The sequence below is a fragment of the Neovison vison genome, chromosome 3 (assembly GCF_020171115.1).
Source record: "Neovison vison isolate M4711 chromosome 3, ASM_NN_V1, whole genome shotgun sequence".
NCBI classification, from domain to species: domain Eukaryota; kingdom Metazoa; phylum Chordata; class Mammalia; order Carnivora; family Mustelidae; genus Neogale; species Neogale vison.
In genome coordinates, this window is record NC_058093.1 from 170,164,237 (window position 1) to 170,192,211 (window position 27,975).

At 39.0% G+C, this 27,975-nt stretch overlaps 1 protein-coding gene across 2 annotated transcripts in view; it reads left to right on the plus strand.

Moving 5' to 3' along the window:
* The window catches only part of OSBPL1A (oxysterol binding protein like 1A), a 242,145-nt gene that overhangs the window by 32,048 nt on the left and 182,122 nt on the right, over positions 1 to 27,975 (plus strand). For both annotated transcript variants that reach the window (XM_044243255.1, XM_044243256.1), the window contains one exon: positions 20,826 to 20,937. In XM_044243255.1, coding sequence (XP_044099190.1) covers positions 20,826 to 20,937 — 112 coding nt within the window. The remainder of the gene's footprint in view (positions 1 to 20,825; positions 20,938 to 27,975) is intronic.

The following is a 27,975-nucleotide window of genomic DNA, read 5'->3' on the forward strand; positions in this document are numbered from 1 at the left end:
CCAGTGACTTACTCATTCCATAACTGGAGGCATGTATCTCCTTCTCCACTTCACCCATTTTACCCTTCCCAGTCCCTTCTCTGCTGGTAATCATTAGTTCTCTGTATTTATAGTTTTGATTCTGCTTTTTGTTCATTCATTTTTTATAGACTCCACTTACAAGTGAAGTCATAGCGTATTTGTCTTTCTCAGTCTGACTTATTTCACTTAACATAATACCCTCTATTTCACTTAACATAATGCCCTCTAGGTCCACCCATGTTGTCGCAAATGGAATGATTGCGTCCTTTTTTATGGCTATGTAATTCTCCATGCGCGCGCACGCGTGCTTGTATGTGCATGAGAGACCTCTTCCTTATCCATTCACCTGTTGATGGATGCTTATGTTGCTTTCATGTCTTGACTACTGTGAAGAATGCTGCAGTAAACATAAGGCTACATCTTTTCAAATTAGTGTTTTTATTTTCCCTGGATAAATGCCCAATAGTGGAATTATTGGATCACTTGGTATTCCTATTTTTAATTTTTTGAGCTACCTCCTTAATGTTTTCCACAGTGGCTGTACCAATTTACATTACTACCAACAGTGAGTGCATGGGGCTTCCCTTTTCTCTACATCCTCGCCAACACTTATTTCTTGTCCTCTTTATTTTAGCTATTCTAACGGTTGTGAGAATATACCTTATTGTGACTTCAATTTGCATTTCCCTGATTATGAGTGATATTGAGCATCTTTTCATGTATCTGATGGCCACCTCTTCAATTGTGTGTTTTTATCTAGTCTGACAATTCTGCCTTTTGGTTTAGTGTTTAGTCTGTTCACACCTAATTAGTAATTTGTGATTTACATCTTTGATTTTGTATTTGTTTTCTATAGGTCTCAGGTTTTCTGTTCTTTTGTTCCTTCTTTACTGCCTTCTTTTGTGTTACACAAATATTCTTTAGTGTAAAATTTTAATTTCTCTGGATATTAAAGTTTTAAAGCATATTTATAATAGCAGCTTTGTACTCTTTATCTGCTAAATTTAACATACAGGCCCACTGACAGTCCATTTCTGTTATCTGCAGTTTTATCATTATGGATGTTTTGTTTCTTTGCATGTCTGACAAGTTTTTATTTACAACTGGACATTTTTTATAATGCATTTAGCAACTCAGTTTTGACTCATCTGCTTTCTTTTTTTCTTTTTTTTTTATTAATTTGTCCGGTTTTCATCTATGAAATCTGGAATATGCCAGCCCTGCTGATAGCTCTCCTCTTCTTTAAAAAATTGTTTTAATGTTCTAGCATGGTTTCTGTTAGACTGACTATGTCCCCCTAAAATTCATGAGTTGAAATCCTGTCCTCTCAATGTGATGGTATTAGGAGTTGGGGGTGGGTGAGGGATGGGAATAACGTGCTGTTTCAAGGCTAACGATAGCTGATGAGCTCCCCTGATATCCTAGTTCTGTTGACTATGCCTTTCAATTTGTTGTTTGTCTTTATTGAACACCCAGCACCATGGAATGATTAGTTTTGTTCAGTTTTACACTCCTTTTTCAGAATGACAGTTCTCTGATCTCTTCACAGCACCCTAGACAAAAATTGCTTTACCCCTTTTCCTGATTTTTTTTCCACTTATTTGAATGATTTGAACTATGTGAACTATGTATGATATAGGGTTTATTTGATTACTGACCATAGTTTAATATCCCTAGAGATTATTTTAAAATCCTATAATAAGATTTATGTGCATTTATCGCAAGTCAGTAAATTTATTATATTATTTCACACTTACCATCTGAGATTTAACTGATTGTGTAAATTACCATGAATGAACCTTGTAAGTATGTGCTTAATAAGCATGTTGGATTTAGTGTGTTTTACATCATTACAGTCTATCTACTCATGTTAATACTTGTGAACCAGATACAGAGTCTTGCTAAAGCTAAGAAATATGTATCTTTTATGGTAAAAAATAAAAGTAGTGGGTAAATTGTTATACTTTATGGGATTGCAGAAATGAGCTGCAGATGGCTTAATTTGCCTGATCCTTACACGAACTACTTGCTCTTTCCCTTCATAGCTCTTCCCTACTCATTTTTGTTCTGTGTAGGCAAGTTCTCTGGACCATGGGGGTGAGATGACATTCTTGACCATGCAGCTCAGATGCTGTCTCCATAAATTCTTTCCTGACTTGCTGCAGCTAGAAGAAAGCTATGCTTTTCCAGATTTCCTGAGCATATTACATCATTTTCTTTTATCTTCTGCCTTGTAGTTACTGTCATTCATGTCTTTACTACTAGATTGTGTTAATCTTGCTTTCAAGGAATTAACACATTTCAGTTTTTGTATTTTTGACCAGCATACCACATGTCTTTCTGCCCATCTCTGAATACCTATATCAGACCAGCTCATTTGTCTGTACTTGGTTCTTCACATATTTGTCCGTTTCTGCTGGATTCTTGAACTTCAAGCATGAGACTATGCTAAATTAGGCTTTAGTTTGATTTGAGCATTATCATATGTATCATATTATCTCTTGTATTAGAAAACTTAGCTGAAGCTAAATTGGTACTTCACACAGGAAACTTTAAAAATTTGTGTGTTTAATATTTAAGCATGATTGAATTTTGCAGAAAGTTTAATTTTCTAATTGTGCTCATGAAAAGAATTCAATTATCTTGTTCTGATGTGATCCTTAACATGAATATAATTTAAAATATGGTAGTGAGATTCTGTGATTTAATAACTAGAATGAGTTGAAAAAGGATTTGGTTTGTTAAAGCACTTCACATTCTTGTTCTTTGGAATATAAATCTTCCAAAATTTTGTGAGGGACCTCCAGGCTTTTCTAGGTAATTAGTGACCCCTAGTGTTAGTTAATAAAAATTAACATACCAGAATTTTAAGATCTACTTAGCATTTGTTCTTTTAAGTTTTTCCGTCTTTTATGATCATTATAAATTAGGGATACGATCAGTACAGTAAATAATTGGATTGTGGTACTGACCTTTGTTTTGCCTTACTGTTTTCTAGCAGAACTGAGAATATACTTAAAATGAATACTTCCTATGTTGTGTGCCTCAGAAATTGTGTATTTATCACCTGGCATATAGAAGATACATATAATCCTGAGGTTTATGTAAGCTTATCTATCTTGTTCCTTAAACTACCATCTCTCATGCTGATGTATTAAATGCCTACTCTGTATCAGGCACTCCAAAAATGAGCTGACATGTGTTGTTTCATTTAATAGAAAATGACTACCCTGAAATATAGGCAGAAACATTGCCATTTCTTACAATTCAGGCTTCCCAGGAAGCCAGCTGGGCTGGAGATGAGTGTGCAACAGGTTAATTGCAGTGCTGTGGGATCACACTTGTGGGAAGGCAGGAGGCTAGTAGGAGGGGGTAGAGGCTGAAGTTGAGTTATGGTGCACTCTTGAGGAGATTCCTGAGCCAGCTGGGGGGAGCTCTGCCAGAGAGGTGACCTTCAGAGCTGTCCCAGTTTGAAGTGAGAGAGCTCAACCCCAGTGATGGTCAGTCAGCAGGTACAGGCTGCCCTGGGAAGGGATGTGAGCTTGTGTGAGGCAGCCCTTGTCAGCTGAGGCGATCCCTGGAGTGACTAAAGGTAGTGGCTGCCTCCTGGGCACTCCCGACATCTAGGGTACTAAGTCCTTTATTCTCAGGGTGGGGCTGGACTGTGCAGCACAGCTTCAACCACAGCCCACCCTTTATTTTGTTCACATTTGCTTCTTCATGGGCTTCTGGGTGCAGCCCCTTCAAGTTCCAGTGCACCTCTCCCTCTGGGACAAGCTTAGAGGAGGAAGGATAGTGGGACAGACTATAACCCCTGTTGCTGTAGTTGACCTTTGGGCCACCAATGAATCCTCATCTCCCCTCCTCTACTGTTCGTTCTGTTTATACCCTCCTCTTGGCTAGCACATCCTGTCTTCATGGCTTATCCAGTGCTGTGACTCAGGCCCTCATCACTGGAGATCTGAGAAGGCCATGCTCTTTCTAAGCTTGGGGTTTTTACACTTGTTAATTTATTGTCAAATTGGATGAGGGAATACTGAGAGACACCTAAGTGTACCATTTGCATGCCAGATATGCTCCTCCATGTCTCCCTTGTGTGTAGTCTTACTTTCTTCTGATCGAGTTTAGTCCCCTCTGCTAAAAGGGTAACTCTTCTTGCCTCTCCTTTGATAGGGAGCTGAGTGTTCAGACACCCTTTCTCGTCTCCTGGCTTTTGCATCAGAGCAATATCCTTAGGTGTGGATTACGCTGCTCCAGAACTTGAAGAAGCTGGTCAGGAATTGTGCTTCCCTCTCTGTTTCTGGAAGTGCAAGATGGAATAATTTGTTCTTTACTTTGGAGACAATGTCCTGGCATTACCCAGATCACTGAACCTTTAAAAAGTTACTAACATGGTAACTTTTTTTTTTTACCTGAATTCTTCCTAAGATTTATTTTCTACTCCCTGAAGCATTACGTCTTACCAAGGCTTTCAACATTCTAGTCTCTGCTTACTCATCTGGTCTATTAACATGATGTCATTAGTAAAGTAGACCAGTGTGATGGTCTGCAGGATGGCCAAATGGCACTGTAATGTACTGTACTGTAATGTAGTATACTGTAAATGTACACTTTGTCCATGAGAATACAAACTAGTTTTGATCTTTTTTCCTAATTGGAAAGGAGAATAATTCCTTTGTCAGATTAGTTGATGTGTTCCATGTCCTTAGGTAATATTAACTTGCCCTAGCAAACATAGCTTGTTTTGCAGAGTGATGATCATAAGGGCTGTTTGAATTTATGAAAGTCCATTGTCACCTTCCACATTCTGTCTGGTTTTTGCAGTGTTAGACTGGTGAATTAAATGGAAATATGATAGGGACCATCAGCTCTACACTTTGAGGTTTTCTGTTTGTTTTTAAGGTAGACTCCATGGCCAGTGAGGAGCCCAGTGTAGGGCTTGAGCTCATGACCCTGAGATTAAGGCCTGAGCTGAGATCAGGATTCAGACATTTTAACTAACTGAGCCACCCAGGCATCCCTGCATTTTGAGGTTTTAAAAGATGACACTGTTGGGGCGCCTGGGTGGCTCAGTGGGTTAAGCCGCTGCCTTCGGCTCAGGTCATGATCTCAGGGTCCTGGGATCGAGTCCCGCATCAGGCTCTCTGCTCAGCAGGGAGCCTGTTTCCCTCTCTCTCTCTGCCTGCCTCTCTGCCTACTTGTGATTTCTCTCTGTCAAATAAATAGATAAAATCTTTAAAAAAAAAATGACACTGTTTTCTGCCATTCCAACCCATATGGGATATTAGTTTTGATTTTTTTTCTTGGCCAGGGATGGGAGAGGGCAGTTTTGGCCCTTCCATTTGGCCCTTCCCCTATAGACCAAGGAAGCCACATGAAACTTTACCAACAGCTAAGTGTGTCTATTCCAATTATGTATTCATGGACTAGGGGTGGGTGGTGGGTGACTACTGGATGTGATTGTGGACCCAGTGCATGCACTGTGAGCCAGACCTGGGCCAGGGTTTCATTATCTCGCTCTCATATATGCCCCCTTTCTAAGTGAGGAGCCAGATGACACTTTAGGTCTCTTGGCATCAGTGTCAACTTGAACCTTATACCTAACAATTCCTGAAATGTTTGGATATTCACCTTTCCCCAGTGTAGTTACTTGAGTAAATTGTTATTTGTCCTTTTGGAAATAGTCTAGGGAATTCATGGCTATGTACATTTGGTTTGTTGTTGCAAAATGTTTCCTTCCAGAATCTGATCTTTAATAGTTTTCAGTCCAAAATTGATTCAGGTGCAGAAACTGGACCAGGTGTCATGACTTCTTCAACAACTGTCTTCAGCTTTGGACCATTCATCACTGACTTTTTTTGATGGTATGAATTGAGTTTTCACTTAGATGGTTCCTAGCAGCATAGACAAAACAGTGGCCCCCTATAGATGTCAAAGTGCCAGAAATGCCACTGTAGAGAGTAGAAGGTTTTAAATGAACAGCTTGCTAGATTGGACATAGTAGATAAGATCATACTGGATGATTTTGTGCCTGGCAGGGCCTAGAGGATACATCATTTACCAAAGTGGGAAGAAGTGACTGGTAGAAAAGGCACCCAGCATCACTGAGAACCTTTTTTTTTTTTTTTTAAATTAACATATAATGTGTTATTTGCTTCAGGGACAAGAACCTTACTGAATATTATCCTCAAGTCTACAGCTGCTATTAGGAAATGACATTGCAGACCTGGTTCACTAATGGCAGTGGGATATGCTGGGAACATATGTCGTAGGAGCAGGAAACATTAGAGACCTGGAGGTGGCACCTAAACATCAGAAGCCAGGTGGATGCAATTAGAGTGCTGAGCAGTGAGTTTAGAGGGGCAAGGTCAGAAGGACTGGCCTGCAGAGAGTTCCGGAAATGGCCAACAACATGGCTTTCCTGAGGGCAAATTACATGGGCACATGGTAGCAGATACTACTTTTGTCATTTTTATATGTGTGTGTGTGTGTAGTTTTTTTTTTTTTTTCTTGTTTTTGCTGGGTTGAGAAGCTACCAAATTCTTTAGTAGCTTAATACACATTTGTTAGGCTGACATCATTCCACAGCTACTGGGTGCTCAGTTCTGTTTCTTCTTTTTTCTGTCCCATTTCTCTCCCTCTCTTCACTTTTTCCTCTTAGGTCAATAGAGATTAGCCAAATACTGTCTTCAAGTTTATTGATCTTTTCTGACCAGTGCCCTGATGTCTACTGATACAATTGAAGGCATTCCTTATTTCTGTTACTGTGATTTTTATTTCTAGCATTTTCCTTTGTGTATGTAGTCCCCCTTTTCCACTAGACCTTTTGATGTAATAATCATAGTTATTTTAAGTTTCTTATTTGATCATTTCAACGTCTTGGTCATTTCTGTGTCATTCTGTTGATCACTTTGTCTCTTGATAGCGGATCATTCTGTGTGTGTGTGTGTGTGTGTGTGTCTGATATTTTTTTATGGAATGTTAAAGAGTGTGTATAAGCTAATAGAGACAGAGGTAAATAGTATTTGCTCTAGAAATGGGCCCACCTCTTAGTGTGGGAGGTTGATTCAGTCTAGTCTAGAGTAGATCTAAGCTTGGGTTTTGTTGTTGCCATGGTTACCTTCAATGCACCACTGGCTTCAAATTTCTATTTTGAAATTCAATATTGCCTTTGCGTAAGTTGCAGGCTGATTTTTCTGAAGGTTTTTTGTTTATTTTTGTTTTTGAGGTTCCTTTTGATGTTCACCCTAAGCTTTCGGCCTTCCTAGTGTGCCCTGTGCCTCAGAGAGTGTTTCTCTATATGCTGTTGCATATAATGGACTACTCTTGCTTGTTCTCAGCACTTGCTAATCTTGGGGTAGGAGGAGGGGACAGAGTGAGTTGCATTGTCCTGGTCCAGCCTGCATTTTAGGCCTTGTGTCCCTGCTTAAGGGACAGGGGTTTCTTAGATCGTGTTTCATCAGTGATCCTGCTTCTCCTGTAACAGTAGACCTTCACTGGCATGGATCCTTGATTGTTTCCTGTCCCTCTCCTTGGTTGAAAGGATCTTCACTGTGCCCTCTGGATGAAAGATTTGCTGTCCTTCTCACAGCAGTGTTATTCTTATTAACATAAGGCAGAAAGACTTGCTTGGGGTTTTATGCCTTTTCTGCAGCAGTGGCAGCTCCCTACTCTGGGCCTGCACCACTGAGGTTAAGGCTTTCTCCGGTCACCTGTGTGAACCTCCATCTTACTCTCCACGTTTTTGTTTGTTTGTTTTAAAGATTTTATTTATTTATTTGACAGACAGAGATCACAAGTAGGCAGAGAAGCAGGCAGAGAGAGAGGAAGGGAAGCAGGCACCCTGCTGAGCAGAGAGCCCCATGTGGGGCTCGATCCCAGGACCCTGGGATCATGACCTGAGCCGAAGGCAGCGGCTTTAACCCACTGAGCCACCCAGGCGCCCCTTGTTTTTTGTTTTTAAAGCACCAGGAGGAGTCTGCAGGAGGGTGTGAGTTTCCCTTACATGTGTGCTTCGTAGAGGTTCTATGTTCTCACGCCAGTGTTTCCACCTGTAGCAATTTATTAAAAATTTCAGCTGAATTCTGTTATCTGCTTGTTTGGCAGTCCCTGTCTTATTGCTATACCTACCATAGGTGAGCCAGTGCTTATTTTGGGGCAGTTTCCTTAGATTTTACTAGAGGCATATCTCAAAGATACTGGGGGCTTGTTTCCAGGCAACTTCAATAAAGCAAATATCATAAAACAGTTAAGTCACATGAATTTTTTGGTATCCTAGTGCATATAAAATTTACATTTACACTGTAGTCAATTAAGTTTGCAATAGCATTATATCTAACAAAACAATGTATATACTTTAATTAAAAATACTTTATTGCTAAAAAATGCTAACTGTCACCTGGTCTTTTAGTGAGTCATAATCTTCTGCTGGTGGTGGTTCTTATGTCCATGTTGATGGTGGTTGCTGAAGGTTGGGATGGCTGTGGCAGTTTCTTAAAATACAACAGAATGAATTTTCCCACACAGATGAAGTCTTCCTTTCACGAACCATTTCTCTGTAGGATGTGATGCTGTTTGGTTATGTTTTACCCACAGTAGAATTTCTTTCAAAATTAGAGCTAATCTTCTCAAACGCTGCCATCATCAACTATCATCAACTAAGTTTATGTGCTATTCTAGACCTTTTGTTCTTATTTCAACAATCATTACAGCATCTTCCCCAGGAGTAGGTTCCATCTCAAGAAACCACTCTTTGCTCTTCCATAAGAGGCAACTCTTCATCTCTGAATATTCTACCATGAACTTGCAGCCTTGCACCCACATCTTCAGGCTCCACTTCTAATGCTGCTTCTCTTGCTGTTTCCAGCACATCCACAGTGACTTCCTCCACGGAAGTCTGGAGCCCCTCAGAGTCACCCATGAGGGTTGGAATGAACTTCTTCCAAACTTAAATTACAGTTGTTAGTATTTTGGCTTCTTCTTCTGAATCACAGATGTTCTTAGTGGCATCTAGAATGGTGAATCCTTTCCAGGTTTTCAACTTAACTCTGCTCAGATCCACCAAAGGAATCACTGTAGCAGCTATGGCCTTGTGAGGTGTATTTTTTAAGTCCCAAGACTTGAAAGTTGAAATTACTCCTTGATCCCTGGGCTGAATGGATATTGTATTAGCAGGCATGAAAACAACTTTAATTTCACTGTACATCGTCATCAAACCTCTTGGGCAACCAGGTGCCTTGTCAATGAGCAGTAATATTTTGAAAGGAATCTTTTTTTTTTTTTCCTGAGCAGTGGATCTCAACCGTGGGTTTAAAATATTTAGTCAACCGTTTGTAAACAAACATGGTGTCATCTAGGCTTTGGTGTTCCATTTGTAGAGCACAGGTAGAGCAGATTTAGCATAATTCTTTAGGACCCTAGGATTGTTAGAATGGTCAATGAACATTGGCTTCCACTTAAAGTCCCCAGCTGCAGTAGTCCCTAACATGAGAGGCAGCCTGTCCTTTGAAGCTTTGAAGCCGGGCATTAACTTTTCTTTCTAGCTGTGAAAGTCTAGATGGCATCTTCTTCCAAAATAAGACCATTTCATCTAGATTAGAAATCCGTTGTTCAGTGTAACCACCCTCATTAATGATCTTAGCTGGAGCTTTTGGGTCACTTGAAGCTTCTCTATCAGCATGTGCTGCTTCACCTTGCACTGTGATGCCGTGGAGGCGGCTTCTTGTCTTAAACCTCACCATTCACCATCCACCAGCTTCAGACTTCTCTCCTGCAGCTTCCTCACCTGTCTCAGCCTTCCCAGAACTGAAGGGAGTTTGGATTAGGCTTTGGCTTAAGAGTATCAAGGCTTTGGTTTTGTCTTCTATCCAGATCAGTCAAACTTTCTCCATCCCAGCAATAAGGCTTTTACTTTCTTATCATTGTGTGTTCATTGGAGTAACACTTTTAATTTCTTTCAGGAACTTTCCTTGTTCTCACAACTTTGAGAGAGTTTGGCCCAAGAGCATAGCCTGTCTCAGCTGTGGACCTGCCTTCCTCACTAAATTTAATCATTTCTGACTTTTGATTTAAAGTGAGAGAAGTGTGACTCTTCCTTTCACTTGAATGAACATTTGGAGGCCGTTGTAGAGTTACTAATTGGCATAAGTTCAGTATTGTGTCTCTGGGACTAGGGAGGCCCCTGGAGAGAAAGATGGGGAATGGCTGGTCACTGGAGCAGTCAGAGCACACACAACATTTATTGAGAAGTTTGCTGTCTTCTGTGGGCATGGTGCATGGTGCCCCAAAACTGATCACAGATCATTATAGCAAATAAAAAAATAATGAAAATGTTTGAAATAAGGTGAGAATAAGCAAAATGTAACATAAATAAAAGTAAGCTAATGCTATTTGGAAAAATGGTTCTGATGGACTTGTTGGATGCAGGATTACCATGAACCTTCAATTTGTGTTAAAAAAAAAAAAATCTGCAAAGCCCAATAAAATGTTGATGCCTGTAGTTGGTTGCTATGCCATCTCAGTTTTGTAGGTTCAGGCAAAGTAATCATTTTATAGATTATCTGTTTTTAACTCTTTTTTTTTTTTAATTAGAAGGGTGTGATAGCCTTTCCAGCTTTCTAAATCCACATGGAATGTGCAAGTGCCAGTTAATTTATGAAACAGGCTTTTCTTGTGGCAACATCAGAGACTGGGGTACCTAAGTGTTCAGTTACGTTGATTAACTGCTACTTACATGTAGCAGTTAATGTTTAGCACATCTTAACAATCTTTAAGGGGCACCTGGGTGGCTCAGGTAGTTGAGCATCTGACTCTTGGTTTTGGCTCAGGTCGTGATCTCCTGGTGGTGGGATTGAGCCCTGCTCAGTGCGGCTCAGCCATGGAGTCTGCTTGAGATTCTCTCCCTCTCTGCCCCTCCCACTTGTGCTCATGTGCTCACGATCTCTCAAATCTTTTTTAAAAGGAAAAAAAAAAAAAAAAAAAAACCTTTAAGACTTTACTTTGTGAATTGCTTCTTTAAAAAAAAAAATCTGCATGTGGCTCTGCATTTCTATTCAGTTTTACTTTCTGGAATTCCAGGTGACCAGTTAAAAGAAATTCGTGATTGATTCTCTAATTCTTTTTTTTTTTTTTTAAAGGTTTTATTTATTTGACAGAGCGAGATCACAAGCAGGCAGAGAGGCAGGCAGAGAGAGAGGAGGAAGCAGGCTCCCTGCCGAGCAGAGAGCCCGATGCGGGCCTCGATCTCAGGACCCTGAGATCATGACCTGAGCCGAAGGCAGCAGCTTAACCCACTGAGCCACCCAGGCGCCCAGATTCTCTAATTCTTTTATCTTTTTTTCACCTATGTTCCCTCTTAGGTATTTGAACTTGACCTCCCCATTTTTGGAAAGATCTCTTCAAACCCTCCTTCTAGTGTTTCTATTGAATATTTAATTTGCTGTTAATTTTTTTTTTTTAAAGATTTTATTTAGTTGACAGACGGAGATCACAAGCAGGCAGAGAGGCAGGCAGAGAGAGAGGAGGAAGCAGGCTCCCTGCTGAGCAGAGAGCCCGATGCGGGGCTCGATCCCAGGACCCTGAGATCATGACCTGAGCCGAAGGCAGCGGCTTAACCCACTGAGCCACCCAGGTGCCCCAAGAGTCCTTTATTTTTCTATGAATGTTCCTTTTTGGAAGCCTTCATTTCTTTCTTAACAAGGCAATATATTTTTCCGAGGATCTTATAGTTCTTTTTTTTTTTTTTTTCCAATTTATTTATTTTCAGAAAAACAGTATTCATTATTTTTTCACCACACCCAGTGCTCCATGCAAGCTGTGCCCTCTATAATACCCACCACCTGGTACCCCAACCTCCCACCCCCCCGCCACTTCAAACCCCTCAGATTGTTTTTCAGAGTCCATAGTCTCTCATGGTTCATCTCCCCTTCCAATTATAGTTCTTTTTAAAGTTTTCTTTATTTTTTTTTTTATTTTTTTTTATTTTTTTTAAAGATTTTATTTATTTATTAGACAGAGAGAGAAATCACAAGCAGGCAGAGAGGCAGGCAGAGAGAGAGAAGGGGGAAGCAGGCTCCCTGCTGAGCAGAGAGCCCGATGCGGGACTCGATCCCAGGACTCTGAGATCATGACCTGGGCCGAAGGCAGCGGCTTAACCCACTGAGCCACCCAGGCGCCCAAGTTTTCTTTATTTTTGTCTCAAGTTTTTTTCCTTCTGTCTTGATCTTTGTTCTCTGTGCCAATCAGATCTCAAATCTCGGATTGTAATTGGCTATCAATTCATGTCTAAGAATGACATTTCTCAAAACTTGTAGAGGTTCAGCAAGCATGAGTAGGACTTGCTAAATTGTGGACTTCATTGTAGGGTGAATTTTGTTGAATTTGTGGTGTGTTTTTGTACCTTTTTCATGATTTTTTTATATAAGTGTATGTATATAGCACTTATTTACCTCTGTGCCTCAGATTTTCCGTCTTTAAAAAGAGTGTTATAATAGTACCTACCATATAGGATCTTTGTGAAAATTTAAATGAGTTAATAAAAGTAAAACTTTTGGAACTGTGGTACATAGTAAATGTTAATTAAATATTGGGTATTATGTCTTTAATTTGTTTAGAAATAATTGTTTTTAAAACATCAAATCTAGGAGCACCTGTGTGGCTCAGTGGGTTAAGCCTCTGCCTTCGGCTCAGGTCATGATCTTAGAGTCCTGGGATTAAGCCCCGCATCATCGGGCTCTCTGCACAGCGGGGAGCCTGCTTCCCGCGCGCCACCCCCCCCCCCGCCTGTTTCTCTGCCTACTTGTGATCTCTGTCTGTTGAATAAATAAAGAAAAATCTTTAAAAAGAATTAAAAATTAAAAAAATCAAATCTAGCCTTAAATTTGCTTTAAGTTTATTATGATCTTAGGAAATCAAGTACATTTTTCAGATGTACTTCTGTTGATATTTTTCAGTAAAAATTTGGATTTTGGATGCACCTGGGTGGCTCATTCAGGTAAAATGGCTGTCTTTGGCTTAGGGTTATGATTCTGGGGCCCTGGGATGGAACCCCACGACAGGTTCCCTGCTCAGAACCTGCTTCTCCCACTCCCTTTACCTGCTGCTCTGCCTACTTGTGCTATCTCTCTGTCAAATAAATGAATAAAATCTTCTTTAAAAATTTGGATTTTGGGGACTATTTTTTTATTTGCCTAAGTTTGGGAAATTGTGTTTCCACATGTATGAATATTGGATGATTAAAACTTAACCTTTTAAGTCACTAGTTTTTAAAAAGAAAATAGAATTTTTTTTTTTAATTGAGGTAGAATTGGGGCACCTAGCTGATTTAGTTGATGGAGCATTGTGACTCTTAATCTTGGGGTTGTGAATTTGAGTCCTATGTCGGCTGTGGAGATTACCTAAAATCTTTAAAACAGGTATAATTGATTTGTAACATTAGTTTCAGGTGTACAGCATAAGGACTCAATATCCATATATATTGCAAAATGATCACAGTAAGTATAGTTAACATCTGTTACCATACAGTTAAATTTTTTTCTTTTAAGAAATTTTAAGATCTTTTAGCAACTTTCACATATGCAGTATGGTATTAACTACCGTCACTATGCTGTACATTATATCCCCATGACTTACTTACTTCATAGCTGGAAGTTTGTACCTTCTGATCACTTCCACTCATTTCTCCCATCCCTTACCCCCTGCATTGGGCAACCATCAGTCTTTCTATCTTTGAGTTTGGTTTTTCTTTTTTAGATTCTTATAAGTAAAACCATATAGTATCTGTCTTTTACTGTGACTTACTTAGCATAATGCCGTTGTGGTCCATCCATGTTGCTGCAAATAGCAATACCCCCCCTTTTTATGGCTGAATAATATTCTATTGTATATATATACCACAGTTTCTTTATTCATTCATCCACTGATGGACATTTAGGTTGTTTCCATATCTTGGCTTTTATAAATAATGCTTCAGTGAAGGTAGGTGTGCTGATACCTTTTTGGGTTAGTATTTTGTTTTCTACAGATAAATACTCAGAAGTGCAATTGCCTGATCATATGGTAGTTCTATTTTTAATTATTTGAAGAACATCCATGCTGTTTTCTATCGCTTTACCCATTCACATTCCCACCAGCAGTATACACAAATTTCCTTTTTTCCCACATCCTCACCAACGCTTGTTATTTTGGTAATTGTCATTCTCAGAGGTGTGAGGTGATACCTCATTGTGGTTCTGATTTACATTCACTGATGATTAGTGATGTTAAATATCTTTTTGTTTATGTTGGTCATCTGAATGTCTTCTTTAGGAAAATGTCTATTTAGAGTCTCTGCTCATCTTTTTTTTTTTTCTTTTAATTAATTTTTTTTTTTAAAAAGATCTCTATTTTAGAGTGCCAGCTCAAGTCAGGGGAGGGGCAGAGGGAGAGAATCTCAAGCAAACTTATGCTGAGCTTGGAGTCTGAAGCAGGGCTCAGTCCCACACCCTGAAATCATAACCTGAGCTGAAACCAAGAGTTGGATGCCCAACTGACTGAGCCACCCAGGCACCCCTTCCTGCTCATCTTTTAATTGGATTGTTTGTTTTTCTCCTATTGAGTTCTTGGTAGGAGTTCTTTGTGGATTTTGGATTTTTTAAAATTTTATTTATTTGAAAGAGTGCATGCGTGCATGCAAGCAGGAGTGGGGGGTTGTTGAGGGGGAGGCAGAGGGAGAGAGCGAAGCAGACTCCCTGCTGAACAGGGAGCCCAAGGTAGAACTCGATCCCAGGACTCTGGGATCATGACCCGAGCCAAAGGCAGATGGTTAGCTGACTGAGCCACCCAGGGTCCCCAATATTTTGGATATTAACCCCTTATCAGCTACACAATTTGCAGATATTTTCTTAAGTAGGTTGCCTTTTTGTTTTTTTGATAGTTCCTTTCGCTGGGTAGAAGCATTTCAGTTTTGTTTTGTTTTGTTTTTTTTACTTTTTGTTTTTAATTTTTTGCTTTTGGGGTCAAATCTAAAAAATCATCACCAGGACACATGTTAGGGAGATGACTGGCTTGCTTCTTTCTAGGAGTTTTATGGCTTTTGGGTCTTAGGTTCAAAACTTTAATCCATTTAGAGTTAATTTTTGTGTATGGTGTCATATGGTGGTCCAGTCTCATTCTTTTTCATGTGACTGTCAGCTGTCCAGTTTTCCCAGAACCATTTGAAGAGACTGTCCTTTAGCCATTGTATGTTCATGGCTCCTTTGTTGTAAATTTACCGTACATGCAATGCATATTTTTGATAGCTATATTTTGAAGTTTTTTAACACTTCTCCCTGCTTTCTCTAATACAGTGTATCAACATAGTGGTGGCCCCCTCCCCACTCTCAACCCCCCCCCCAAATATTCTGGTATATTCCTTAGAGTTGTATTAAAATTACAACTCATTGAATTAGTTTTCTTGAACTTCTCCTAAATCCTTAGAGTTCAATGAGCATAATTTATAGAAAGTATTTCTTTTTCTGACTTTGAAATCTGAAGCCTGCATTAAGAGATTGCTTTACAAGAAATAAAATTTTCATGTAGAAATTGTTAAAAGTAGATTAATTGTTTTTAAGAGAGGGAAGGGATGGGAGGGGCAGAGGATAGGAAGAGGGGGAGAGAGAGAGAGAATCCCAAGCAGGCTCCATGCCCAGCACAGAGCCTGATGCAAGACTTGACTTCACAACCCTGAGATCATGACCTGAGCTGAAATCAGGAGTTGGACGCTTAACCAACTGAGCTACCCAGGCTCTTCTGAATGAAGTAGATTAATTTTATAGAGAAAGAAAGCTTTAAAAATCAATGTGCGAATGGTCATAGCATCATTATTCATAATAGCCCAAAGGTGGATGCAACCCAAATGTTCATTCCCTCATGAGTGGATAAAATGCGGTACAGTGGGAGTGTCATTCAGCGGTACGAAGGAACGAGTACTGATACATGCTGAAACCCAAAGGAACCTTGGAAACGTGCTGAGTGAAAGGAGCCAGACACAAAAGTCTGCCACATAATGGATAATCCTACTCATAGAAATATTCAGAATAGGCAAATCCATAGAGACAGAAGATAGATTAGCAGGTTGCCAGAGGTGTAGGGAAAAGAGGATTGGGGAGAGATTAATGGGTAAGATTTCTTTTTGAGGTGACAAAATATTCTGAAGTTAGTTGTTGATGATTGTACACATCACTGTGACTATACTACCAGCCACAGAACTGTGCACTTTAAAAGGGTGAAATTTATGGTATGTGAATTATGTCCTAAAGCTATTACTAAAAAATAATCTTGAGTATGGACATTTTCCAAGTGTTTCGTCTGTTAGATGAGGTATTAAATAGGTTGAGAAATAATATTCCTTAACTTAAATGTGCTATGAGGTACCAGACTTGAATAATCATAATCATTTTTAAGCAACTTTGAGATTTTTCATACACTATACAATTTACCCATCTAAAGTATTCAGTGATTCAGGTATGTTGACAGACTTCTGCAACCATCAACATAATCAATTTTGGAACACCGTCCTCATTCCAAGAAGAAACCACATACTCAGGTAGCTCTCTGTTACCCCTTCTCCTCACCTCCAGGCAATTACTGATCTGTCTTTATGGATTTGCCTATTTTGAACATCTCATACAATACATGGTCTTCTGTGACTGGCTTCTTTGACTTAGTGTAATATTTTCAAGGTTCTTCCATGACACGGGATATATTATTCCTTCATTCTTTTTCTTGACAAATGTGCCATTGTGTGGACATTTGGTCCACTCATCAGTTGATGGACATTTGGGTTGTTTCCAATTTTCAAATATTAGGAATAATGTGGCTCTAAACATTTATGTGTAAGATTTTGTTCAGGTCTCCTTTCTCTTGGGTGTATACCTAGCAGTGGAATTGCTGCATCATACATCATCTCAGCTTGGTATATTGCAGAGCAGTCACTGTTTTCCAAAGTGTTTGCATCATTTTACATTCCCAGTGGCGGCGTATGAAAGTTCCAGTTTCTCTACTTCTTCGACAACATTTGTGATTGTCACCCTTCTTAATTTTAGGCATTGTAATAGTTATCAAATATTATCTCATTTGGTTTTGATGTACATTTCTATAATGCAAATGTTGAGCATCTGTTTTTGTGCTTCTTGGCCTTTCTTTGGAAAAATGTGTTTTGAAGTCCTTTACCCCTTTAAAATACATACATTTTTTATTTTGAAGACTTGTATAGCGTAGCTTCAGGTTCACAGCAAAATTGAGAAGGCAAGAGGTTTCTTACATGTGCCCTGTCCATTAACATGCACAGCCTCCCCCATTATCAGCATCTCCCACCAGAAGGGTCCATTTGTCACAGCTGAGGAACCTGTAATTGACAACACCACGCACACACAGTCCATAGTTCACCTTAGGTTCAATCTTATATGTTCTTTGGGTTGTGACAAATGTCTAACAGAATGCATCTATCATTAGTGCATCTTAGAGTATTTTCTGCTCTGCCTATTCATTGCTCTCCCTAACCCAGTCCCGGCAACTACTGATCTTTTTTTTTTTTTTTTTTTTACTGTCTATAGTTTGCCTTTTCCAGAATGTCATATAGATGGAATCGTATAGTACGTAGCCTTTTCAGATTCTTTGCCCATTTTTACTTAGTTTGGGGAGTTTTGTTGAGTTTTAGGGGTTATTTATATATTCTGGATATACATTTATCAGATATATGACTTGTAAATATTTTCTCCTGTTCTCTGGATTGCCTTTCACTCTCTTGATACACCTTTTTGTGTACAAAGTTTTAAATTTTGATGTAGTATTTTTCAATGTATCTCTTTTTTTTGACTGTGCTTTTGGTATCCTTGCTGAAAAATCTTTGCAGAATCCAATGTCTTGAAGCTTTCCTGCTGCTTTCTTCTGTGATCTTTATTGTTTTAGATCTTACATTTGGGGTTTGGTCCATTTTGCTTTTTTGTATGTGGTATAGGGTACAGATCTGATTTTTTTTTTTTTAAACATATAGATAGCCAGTTTTCCCAGCACCATTTGTTGAAATTTTCCCTTTAGAATGGTCTTGGCACCCTTGCTGAAAATCATTTGACCATATATGTGAGAGTTTATTTCTGGAGACTCTGTTACATTCTGTTGGCCTATATGGCTGTCTTTATGCCATTACCACAGTTTTTATTACTGTAGCTTTGAGGTAAGTTTTGAAATCAGGTAGTGTGAGATCTCCCAACTTATTTTTTTTTCTCCTAATACTGTTTGGCTCTTCAGGCTCTCTTGAGAGTCCATATAAATTATAGGATGGGATTTTCTATTTCTGGAAAAAGCGTCATGCGGATTTGATAGGTATTGCAATGAACCTATAGGTTGTTTTGGGTAGTGCTCACATCTTAAGTCTTACTCTCTGTGAGCAATGGATGTCTTCCCACTGAGGCCATTTTTAATTTCCTTCAGCCATGTTTTATTGTTTCAGTGTACAAGTCTTTTGCCTCCATGGTTGAGTTTATTGCTAAACATTTTATTTCTCTTGTTGCCATTGTAAATGGAATTGTTTTTCTTAGTTTTATTTTCTGATTGTTCATTTTATCTTTGCTTTAAAAAAATTTTTTTAAGATTTTATTTATTCATTTGACAGACAGAGATCATAAGTAGGCAGAGAGAGAGAGGAAGGGAAGCAGACTCCCCACTGAGCAGAGAGCCCGACGTGGGGCCCGATCACAGGACCCCGGGATCATGACCCGAGATGAAGGCAGAGGCTTTAACCCACTGAGCCACCCAGGCGCCCCATCTTTGCCTTTTTCAAAAATTGAGCTTTTTATTGAGTTATAAAAATTCTTTATTCTGGATACAAGTCCCTTATCTGATACATGATTTATAAATATTTTCTTTCATTCTGTGTGTTGTTTTACTTCACTTGGATGAAAACACTTCTCCCAAAAATGCTACCCTAAAGATGAGAGCAAATGCTAAGGTTTTATTAGAATTTGCTTTATTAAAATAGTAGACTTAACCATTCTTCTGTTTTTAAATGTGGTAATATATTTTATAGAATAGCATTCAGCTGTGAATTTTATTATATAGACTATTATATAGATACTATATAACACCCTGGAAAATATGTGATGTTATTAGGTGGAAGGAGGTTTAACATAACCAAATGTCATATGAATAAAATTATGTTTAAAGAAAGCCTCAGGGGTGCCTGGGTTGCTCATTCTTAATTAAGCATTGGACTCTTGGTTTTGGCTCAGATAATGATCTCCTGGGTTGTTAGAGTGAGCCCTGATGTGGGCTCCACACTGAACAGGGAGTCTATCTGAAGGTTCTCTCCCTCTGCCCTGCCCCCCGCTTGTACTTTCTCTTTCCCTTTCTAAAATGAATACATTAAGTCTTATAAAGTCTCTCACTTATGCATAGGAAAGTAATTAGAAAGAAATACATGAAAATGTTTATAGTGGTCATATAATGACTAGGACAATGAGAATTTTGTTTTCTACTTTATTTTTTAGATTGTATTCAGGCGTTCCTTAGTACAAAAAAATTTTTGGAAAACAGGAAATTTTTTACCTAATGTAGGTATGGAACTCATGGGAAACGTAACATGTAATGACACAGGATATCCCTTTCTGTGTATCTGTGCATCATCAACCTGACAGAATAGCACTGTGTTTCATCTTGCCCTTGTGTAGAATGAAAGCAGATGTGTCACCCCCATCCCATCCCTGGGCGCTATACATTCCAGTAACATTAAACATCAGATCTCCAATAATCTCCTGCAAATCTGTGTTCTGCATTTCTACCGCCCTGTTAAGTTGTATAAATGACCTGCATGCCAGTGATACTGGACTTGCATACGTTACCAATTAGCTTGAGATTTCTAAAAGCATTTAACTGCTTAGAGTAAATATGAATGATACAGTTTCTTTGTTGTTGAATATCTACTTGATGAGATCATTTGCTTCATTACAAACTATTCTTTAACCATTCTTTCGGTGGTATATCCTGTCAGACTATATCACATCAGAAGATGATGTTCTATATCTCAAATCAGATTTAAGAAAAAATCTAGGTCTGTTGAGGAAATTATTCTTTTTCCAACAGGCATCATAGGAATAACATTAAACGAATATATTATCTCCTGTTAATTTTAATCATTATAATAACTTATACCTTTAGTTTACCCACATGAATCGATTTGGTAAAACAGATGATTTACTTTAAAAATCAGTTATAGAAGTTGTTTGTGTTAACTGTAGTTTGGCAATTATTTAGGCAATCATCAGTTATTATAGTTAGTTGAATTGTAGTACAGTCAACCCTTGAACAATACGGGTGAGGGTCACTGAGCCCCACACAGTTGAAAATTTACATGGAACTTTGGCTCCCCCAAAACTTAACTACTACTAGCCTACTGTTTACCGATAACATAAATAGTTAACATGCATTTTGCATATTACATGTATTATACACTCTGTCTTTACAACAAAGGAAGCTAGAGAGAAGACAGTGCTACTAAGAAAATCATAGGAGAAAATACATTTACAGTAATGTTCTTATTTAGAAAATGAGCATATAAGTGGAACTGCACTGCTCAAACCTGTGTTGTGCAAGGGTGGGCTATACTGAGCTTACTGTAGTTGGTTATTGTATTCACCTCCTGTACATATAACTGATGTACTTTAGATCACACATTCCTATGGTACTTGTTTCTATTATAGAAGCTTGATAGTAATTAGTAATTTGGAAAAGAGTTATAATACAATAAAGTCCTAGTTTAATAATAGCTAAAACCAGTTTCTCTGTTTTTTTAGGAGTTGGTAATGCTGCTTTTAGAATATAATGCAGATGCTACTGTTGTTAATGGGAGTGGACAGACAGCAAAAGAAGTCACTTATGACAAAGAAATCAGAAACATGCTTGAAGGTAAATATTACTGATCTTAACATAAACAACACTTACTTTAATGATAGGCAAGGTCCAGAAATAGCTTCTGGGATGCCAAAACAGACTACCTCGGCTTATACCCTAAAGATAATGTGGAGTCCTTGATTAGACACAAAAGTATTTTGAGTTTCCTCACAGCCTTAAAACTTAAACAGATTTTTAAAACTTGCCATAATGTTGTATGATCAAAGCTTCAACAAAATTAAAAGTAGAAAATGCGAGAAATGAGCAGTTTGGCTGGTGGGCTGCAGAAGCATCATAATGGAGTGCAGGACAGAGAAGCTGTGAGAGATAGAGCTGTTGGGAGCCATTTGATGCTGGGGAAGACCGTTCTGGCCGGCTCCGTTATCTTGACGCCTGCACTGACGTACAGCAGCCCGTAGTAATTTCTTGATGGATCAGTGTCATTTTTAGAAACTTCAAATATTAAATTGTGTTAAAAAAATATATAAGTCTGCAGTAACTCAGAGCAGTTTCTCTAAGGTAGAATTAAACAAGCTTATTTTGATGCTTACACTGGGAAACTCTCATAGGTTAGGCTATCCTCTGAATGGCCACAGCTTTGCTGTAATTAATTTTGGTAGTATTTCTGTGCTAGAGAAGAGAAGATCTCTTACTTTCTACTTTATAATAGAAAAGACATAGCCTGTGTTTCTTTGCTTTGCAATTCAGAGAAAGGCAAGATAATTTTGTATCTAAAGGGCATTTATTTCTTAATTATTAATATTTTTAACTATGTAAAAACCAGTATCTTTTTACTTCTTTCCAGTTGTACTTGAAAACTAAAATATTCTCTTGTTTTCCTGTTAAAATGATGTCTGCTTGTCAGACATCCTTAGGTCACTTTCTTAACTCACTCTTGGCTTTAAAATAAAACCCTTTTGGGGTGCCTGGGTGGCTCATTGGGTTAAAGCTTCTGCCTTCAGCTCAGGTCATGATCCCAGGGTCCTGGGATTGAGCCCCGCATCGGCTCTCTGCTCAGCGGGGAGCCTGCTTCCCTTCCTCTCTTTCTGCCTGCCTCTGCCTACTTGTGATCTCTGTCTGTCAAATAAATAAGTAAAATCTTAAAAAAAAAAAAAAAAACCCTTTTATTTAAAATGAATAAGCATATCAACATAAAACATCTTCTGTAAGGCTCTGTATTCTATGATTTTTGAGAGATTGCACATATTAGATGTGATCTCTGTCCTTTACTATTTTGTGATCTAAGTGGGGGGATGAGGTCCTGTTCCTGACCAATCCTGTCATTTTATTATTTTTTAAAGTAATATCTGTGCTCAACATGGGGCTCAAACTCACCACCCTGAGAAGAATTGTATGCTCTGCTGACTGAGCCAGCCTGGTGCCCTTGTCCTGTTGTTTTAATTGTGACAAGATGACAACCTGAAACTGAGGTTCTCCTGACAGAGTGGAATGTTAATTTAGCTTGACAAGTTGACATATAGGGAGGCTGATCATAAAGACATGTTCTACTGACTCCCTAAAACCCAAATCCACAAAGGACAAGGGTTTAGTTGACTTACAGACGTTATGATTTGTCAGCTAATAAGGTGCTAGCCTGGGAAATGGAAGTAGAAACTTGATTGATTCCACTCTGATGAGATCACCTTAGCTAGATGTAATTTGTGCATAGCACCTTAAGTGGGTCAGAGTTCAGGGAGTGCATCTAACAGCACTCTAAGACTATATAGGTAGAATAGAAACCACAAGGTGGGTTAATGCATTAGAAACAGGAAATGTCCTAACAAAATCACACTCCAGTATCTGAAGAACTGTTACATTGTAATCTTATCTGTGGCAGAACAGAGCTAGGTTGGCCCATTTGATGGAGTGCCAGGAGTTGATCTTTAGGTCCTGTGTATTGTAATAATGGCTTGGGTTGCATTTCAAGGTGTAGTGAGTTCGTGTGATTGGAGTTACTGGAACAAGGGTAGATGACTACTTGTCAGGCACTAGAGAGGAATACCTTTTCTACATACCATTTGTCTTTCATTTTATTTTGAGAAATTTCTAACCTACAGGAGAGTTTCAAACATAGTACCATGAGCACTTACAAGTCCTTCACTTAAATTCACCAATCATTAACATTTTGCTACATTTGGCTTATCCTTTTATATATTATTTAATGTTATTTATTTACTTTTAATTTTTTGCAGAACTATTTGGGAATAATTTACAGATAGTAATACCTTAGCTCTAACTATTTCAGTAGGTATCTCTTAAGAACAAAGATATCTTACATAATCACAATATAGTGATCAATTTCAGGAAATTTAACATTTTTTAAAAATTTAACATTTTTATAATAGTATAGTTTATATGCAGGTTTTTGTCAATTGCCCAAATAATGTCCTTTGTAGAAGTTTTCCCCCAATCCAGAATCTCTCATTGTGTTGTCACATTACTTTAGTCTCCTTTATCTGGAATAATTCCTTAGCCTTTGCCCTTATAATCTTGACTTTTTTTTTTTAATATTTATTTATATATTTGGCAGAGATCACAAGTAGGCAGGGAGGCAGGCAGAGAGAGAGGGGCAAGCAGGCTCCCCGCCGAGCAGAGAACCCAATGCGGGGCTCGATCCCAGGACTCTGGGATCATGACCTGAGCTGAAGGCAGAGGCTTTAATGCACTGAGCCACCCAGGCGCCCAAGTCTTGACCTTTTTGAAGAGGAAGACAATTGTAGAATTATTTTAGAATGTCTTTTTTTTTTTTCTTTTCATGTAGTTAGATTCAGGATATACATTTTTGCCAGGAATGTTGAGGTAGTATCCTTTACCAATGCATCACATTAGAAGGATATGTGATATCATTTTGTTCTGTTATCAGTTATCTCTGATAACTCAGATAACATTGTCCATGTACTTCTTCCCTTTTGTAAGTAGTATCTGTGGTAAGAAAAATGTAAATTTCCTGTTTCCCAATAATCTTTTTTTTTTTACTAAATCTTTTTTTTTTTTTTAAGATTTTATTTTTTATTTGGCAGACAGAGATCATAGTTAGGCAGAGAGAGGAAAGGAAGCAGGCTCCCTGCTGAGCAGAGAGTCCAATGTGGGGTTCAATCCCAGAACCCGGGGATCATGACCTGAGCTGAAGGCAGAGGCTTAACCCACTGATCCACCCAGGCGCCCCACCAAATAATCTCTTATTCAGTGATTTTTAGCATTAATAATTCTTGCCTTGAACCATTTATTACTATGGAGATTGCAAAATGGTGATTTTCTCTTGTCAGTGAAGTACATTTGCCAGGTTCTTTCTGTATTTCAAATGTATTACTCTATCACTTACCCTGTATGTAAATGCATCTGTATATAAGTGTGTTGTTAGGATGGAGTTACACTTCATGATCTCAGCATCCTTATTAACTATGGATGCAGATTCCAAAGAAAAACAGTTTATTGTCATAGTTAAAATTAAAATTTATAGGACAAATAACACTTTAAGTGGAATATTTCCTTTAAAAACACATAGGTATAAAATAAATGTATACAAGTATATATTATTAATGTACAGCTCATTGTTTTCACACACAGAACACATCAATGTAAATAGCACATGAAGAAACAGAATGTTACCTGCACTCTAGAAGCCTCATTTCCCCAACTGGAATTTTTCCTTTTCATTGACTGGGTCAATAATCTTTCAATGTCCTTAATGAGCACAGGACAAGAACATATGCAAGGTTTTCAACTCCAAATCCCCATTTTCCTTCAGTTATGGACCTATGCAATGTAGAAAGAAATTTTAGGGTTCCTTTCACCTCCTTTCCCTAAAGTCTAGAACCAACATGATTAAGCACTTATTTGATTATTCAGCAAATATTTATTGGCCAAATATGCATTGAGCCAGACACGGGCGTAAATGCCTAGGATATGCAGAAGAGTAAGAACAGTACCTGACTGCAGAAGTCACTGAGGGGATAAATTATAGCTCTTGAGTAGTGCATGAAATAGTAAAGGCAAGTACAGCAGGGATGAGGATGTGGCTTTTCTCAGAGCTCACAGTCTAATAGAGCACCAGTAAGAAAAAACATTGAAGAGTGTAAATTCCAGCAAAAGCAGAAGCCATGGACAGACTATGCAGAGGCTTGGGTGCCTTCCTCTGAGATGGGGAGGGAGTCTGGGTGTGGAAGTAAATAAGTGAGAATAGAAGATAATGGTACGATAAGAATATTAGTCATTTCTTTAAACTAGTTCCAGCTATTGCTGTATTCAAGATAGTATTCATAGTGTTTCCCCAGTCTCTTGGCTCCCCAGCCTCCTTTTTTGTCCATGACCTGACTTAGGCCAGGAAGACCTGAGAAACCTTTTGCACAAGATTTTGTGCACATGTTTGAAATGAGATTCCTGAGCCTTTCTGTGAAATTGTTTCTTTTTTTATAAGCCAGAACAGAATTAAAATCTAGCAAAAAGAGGCCTTATTGCATATTCCAGTCTCTGAAATCAGATTGCCTATTGCTCTTTTTCCCTGCAAGTGTGATTTAAGAAGCAGGTTTAAGAGTAGTAATAAGCACATGGTTTCTGGAACCAGCCTGCACAAGTTCAAATCCCAGCTCCTCTATTTCCAGCAGTGTGACCTTGGCTGAATTCCTTAACTACTTAGTGCCTCAGTTTCTTCATCTAGACAACCAGGATTGAAAGATCCCCCCGGGGCTCCAAGCACCCCGGAATGGACCCCTTCTCAGGAGGAGACCCCCGGACCCAAAAACCGAGCCGAGTCCACTGGTCAGATGCAAACAGCACGAGGTTTATTGAGTAGACACAGGTACCTGCGGGCGGTCAAGTCTTAGGAGGACTCGCGCACCAGCCCTTAGTTCAGGGCCTTTTTATGGGGTTTGGGGAAGCAAAAGCATACGTACAGAAGCGGAAGCATGGTTACAAAGTTTTCATTGGCTGGTTTGAATGTAAAGGCATACTTGGCGCGCGGGAATACCCCTGATTGGTTCGCTCAGCATCCTTCATTTACATAGTGGGAAGTTACTTTCATTGGTCGTTAACAAAAGGGAAACAGACAGTATTGGCTAGATTTCAATCCTTCATTAGCATGTAGACTGACCATCGGCATTGGCCAGACTACAATCCCTTATTAGCATGTAGACTGACCATCGGCATTGGTCAGACTACAATCCCTTATTTGCATGTAGACTGACCTTTCAACATTCCTTGTAGTATCTTATCACTTTTTACAACACGGGAGGAATGTTTAAGGGAGTGGGAGAAGGGGGTGTTGGCTAAGCAAAGAGAAGGGGGAAGGAGGGGGAAAGGGAGGGAGAAAACCCTTTTCATTCCCCCATTTTCTTTTTGGCCCGAGTAAAATCTTTTACTTTACTAGGGGCTAATCTCCCGCTGCCCTATTGCATAATATTGTTGGGTTAATACCATGGTTTGGACAAGCGACAATCTATCCTTTACGAATTGGGTTATTCTGTTAATGATGCATGGCCCGAAGGAGGTTATTAGGGAAGTAAACCAGGGTGAACGATTTCAAACTCCTTTATACCAAGACTGTTGGGATTCAAAGTCTCTTTTACGCTTATTTAGCCTTTTCTTCAATTTGTCTGGAGTTTCTGTTACTACTCCAGTCTGGTCGGCAAAAAAACAGCATTCTTCTCTGAGAGCAGCACAAAGGCCACCCTCTTTTAGGAACAGTAGGTCTAAGTCTCTTCTGTTTTGTAAGGTAACTTCTTTGTTGCAAATCTCAAGGACATTTGCAAACAAAGGGAGACTTCTGCCTTACAAGACTGTGATCTCTGCAATATAAACATTTGTTCTTCTTTCAGGGCAGTTAGGGGTGCCTGTGAAATGTCATACATATTACCAAGGGGAGTGGGTGGAGAGGGGGTGCAAGGCGCCAGCCCCTGCTCCCTCCTCAGCCAGCCTCCTGAACAATTTTGACCCTTAAATCTTTAAGGTGGTTGAAGGTGGAAGGTCTTATCTTCTGTAACTTCTTCCTGCTGAATAGGGGCGTAGAGCTGTCCCTACCTACTCAGGTCAACATTGATCAGTGGAGGAATGTATAGGGGAGTTACGAAAGGCGGAGGCAGCTGAATCCAGTGCTGACAGTGAAGAAGTATCTTTGCGCGTGGTAAGGATCATCTGTTGTGGTGAAATCATTGCCGCGATGGAGTCTCGGCACCAAGTAGAGACAGGTAACTAGGTTTAAAGTTTGACAAATTTTAAGTATTATTTTTGGCATATCTGTTAGTGTAGCCCAGTATTTAATAAGTCGGCCTCTGCCATACATTGGTGGCCTTTGGCTTCTAAGACAAATCTGGACCTGATGTGAAGTCATTACAGTCAGGGACTGTCCCATAGTGAGCTTTGAGGCTCTTTTATGAGGAGGGCTATTCTAGGTTTCGCTAAAGCATCTGTTTGCAATTGCACCTCAACAGAGGTAGCCTCTAGGATAAATATGACTAAGGGATGAAACCAATAAGAAGACCTTTGAGTGGTCCAGCCTTAACAATATCCTGATTACAGAGGATCACTGGCAAGCGAGAAAACTTGTCAAGAGATAAGGGGAGTTCCCCATGCATCATCCAATCCACTCATAAAGAAAGTGGGGTCATCCATTATCTCCATAAGTCCATAGTTAATCCTATGGAGTGCGATAGGCTGGCTTTTAGGCAATTTCATTATCCCAGCCACACACAAGGTGTTAGTTATAAAATTGTAGGGGAATCAATCCCATTTTCCAGTTGTTTAATCATGTGCCGTGGGGTCTGCTAATATCCCCTCAAAATAAGATCGACTAAAGGAGCTATTGTACAACTTCTCTGAAGTTTACCTCAAATTATTTAGCTTAGGTAAACAAACATTTAAAGACAATCAAATCTAGAATTTAACATCCATAAAGGTGTGTTACTAAAACATAATTTTTCTCTCTAAAATAACCCTCATTTACAGAGATAGCCAAATCAGGCCTAATTCACTTGTGAAACAAGTCCAGTTTTAACAGACTTGGCCTAATTATTTACATAAGCTCAGCAAGAACAGTGAGTGTGATCAATAGATCTTCTA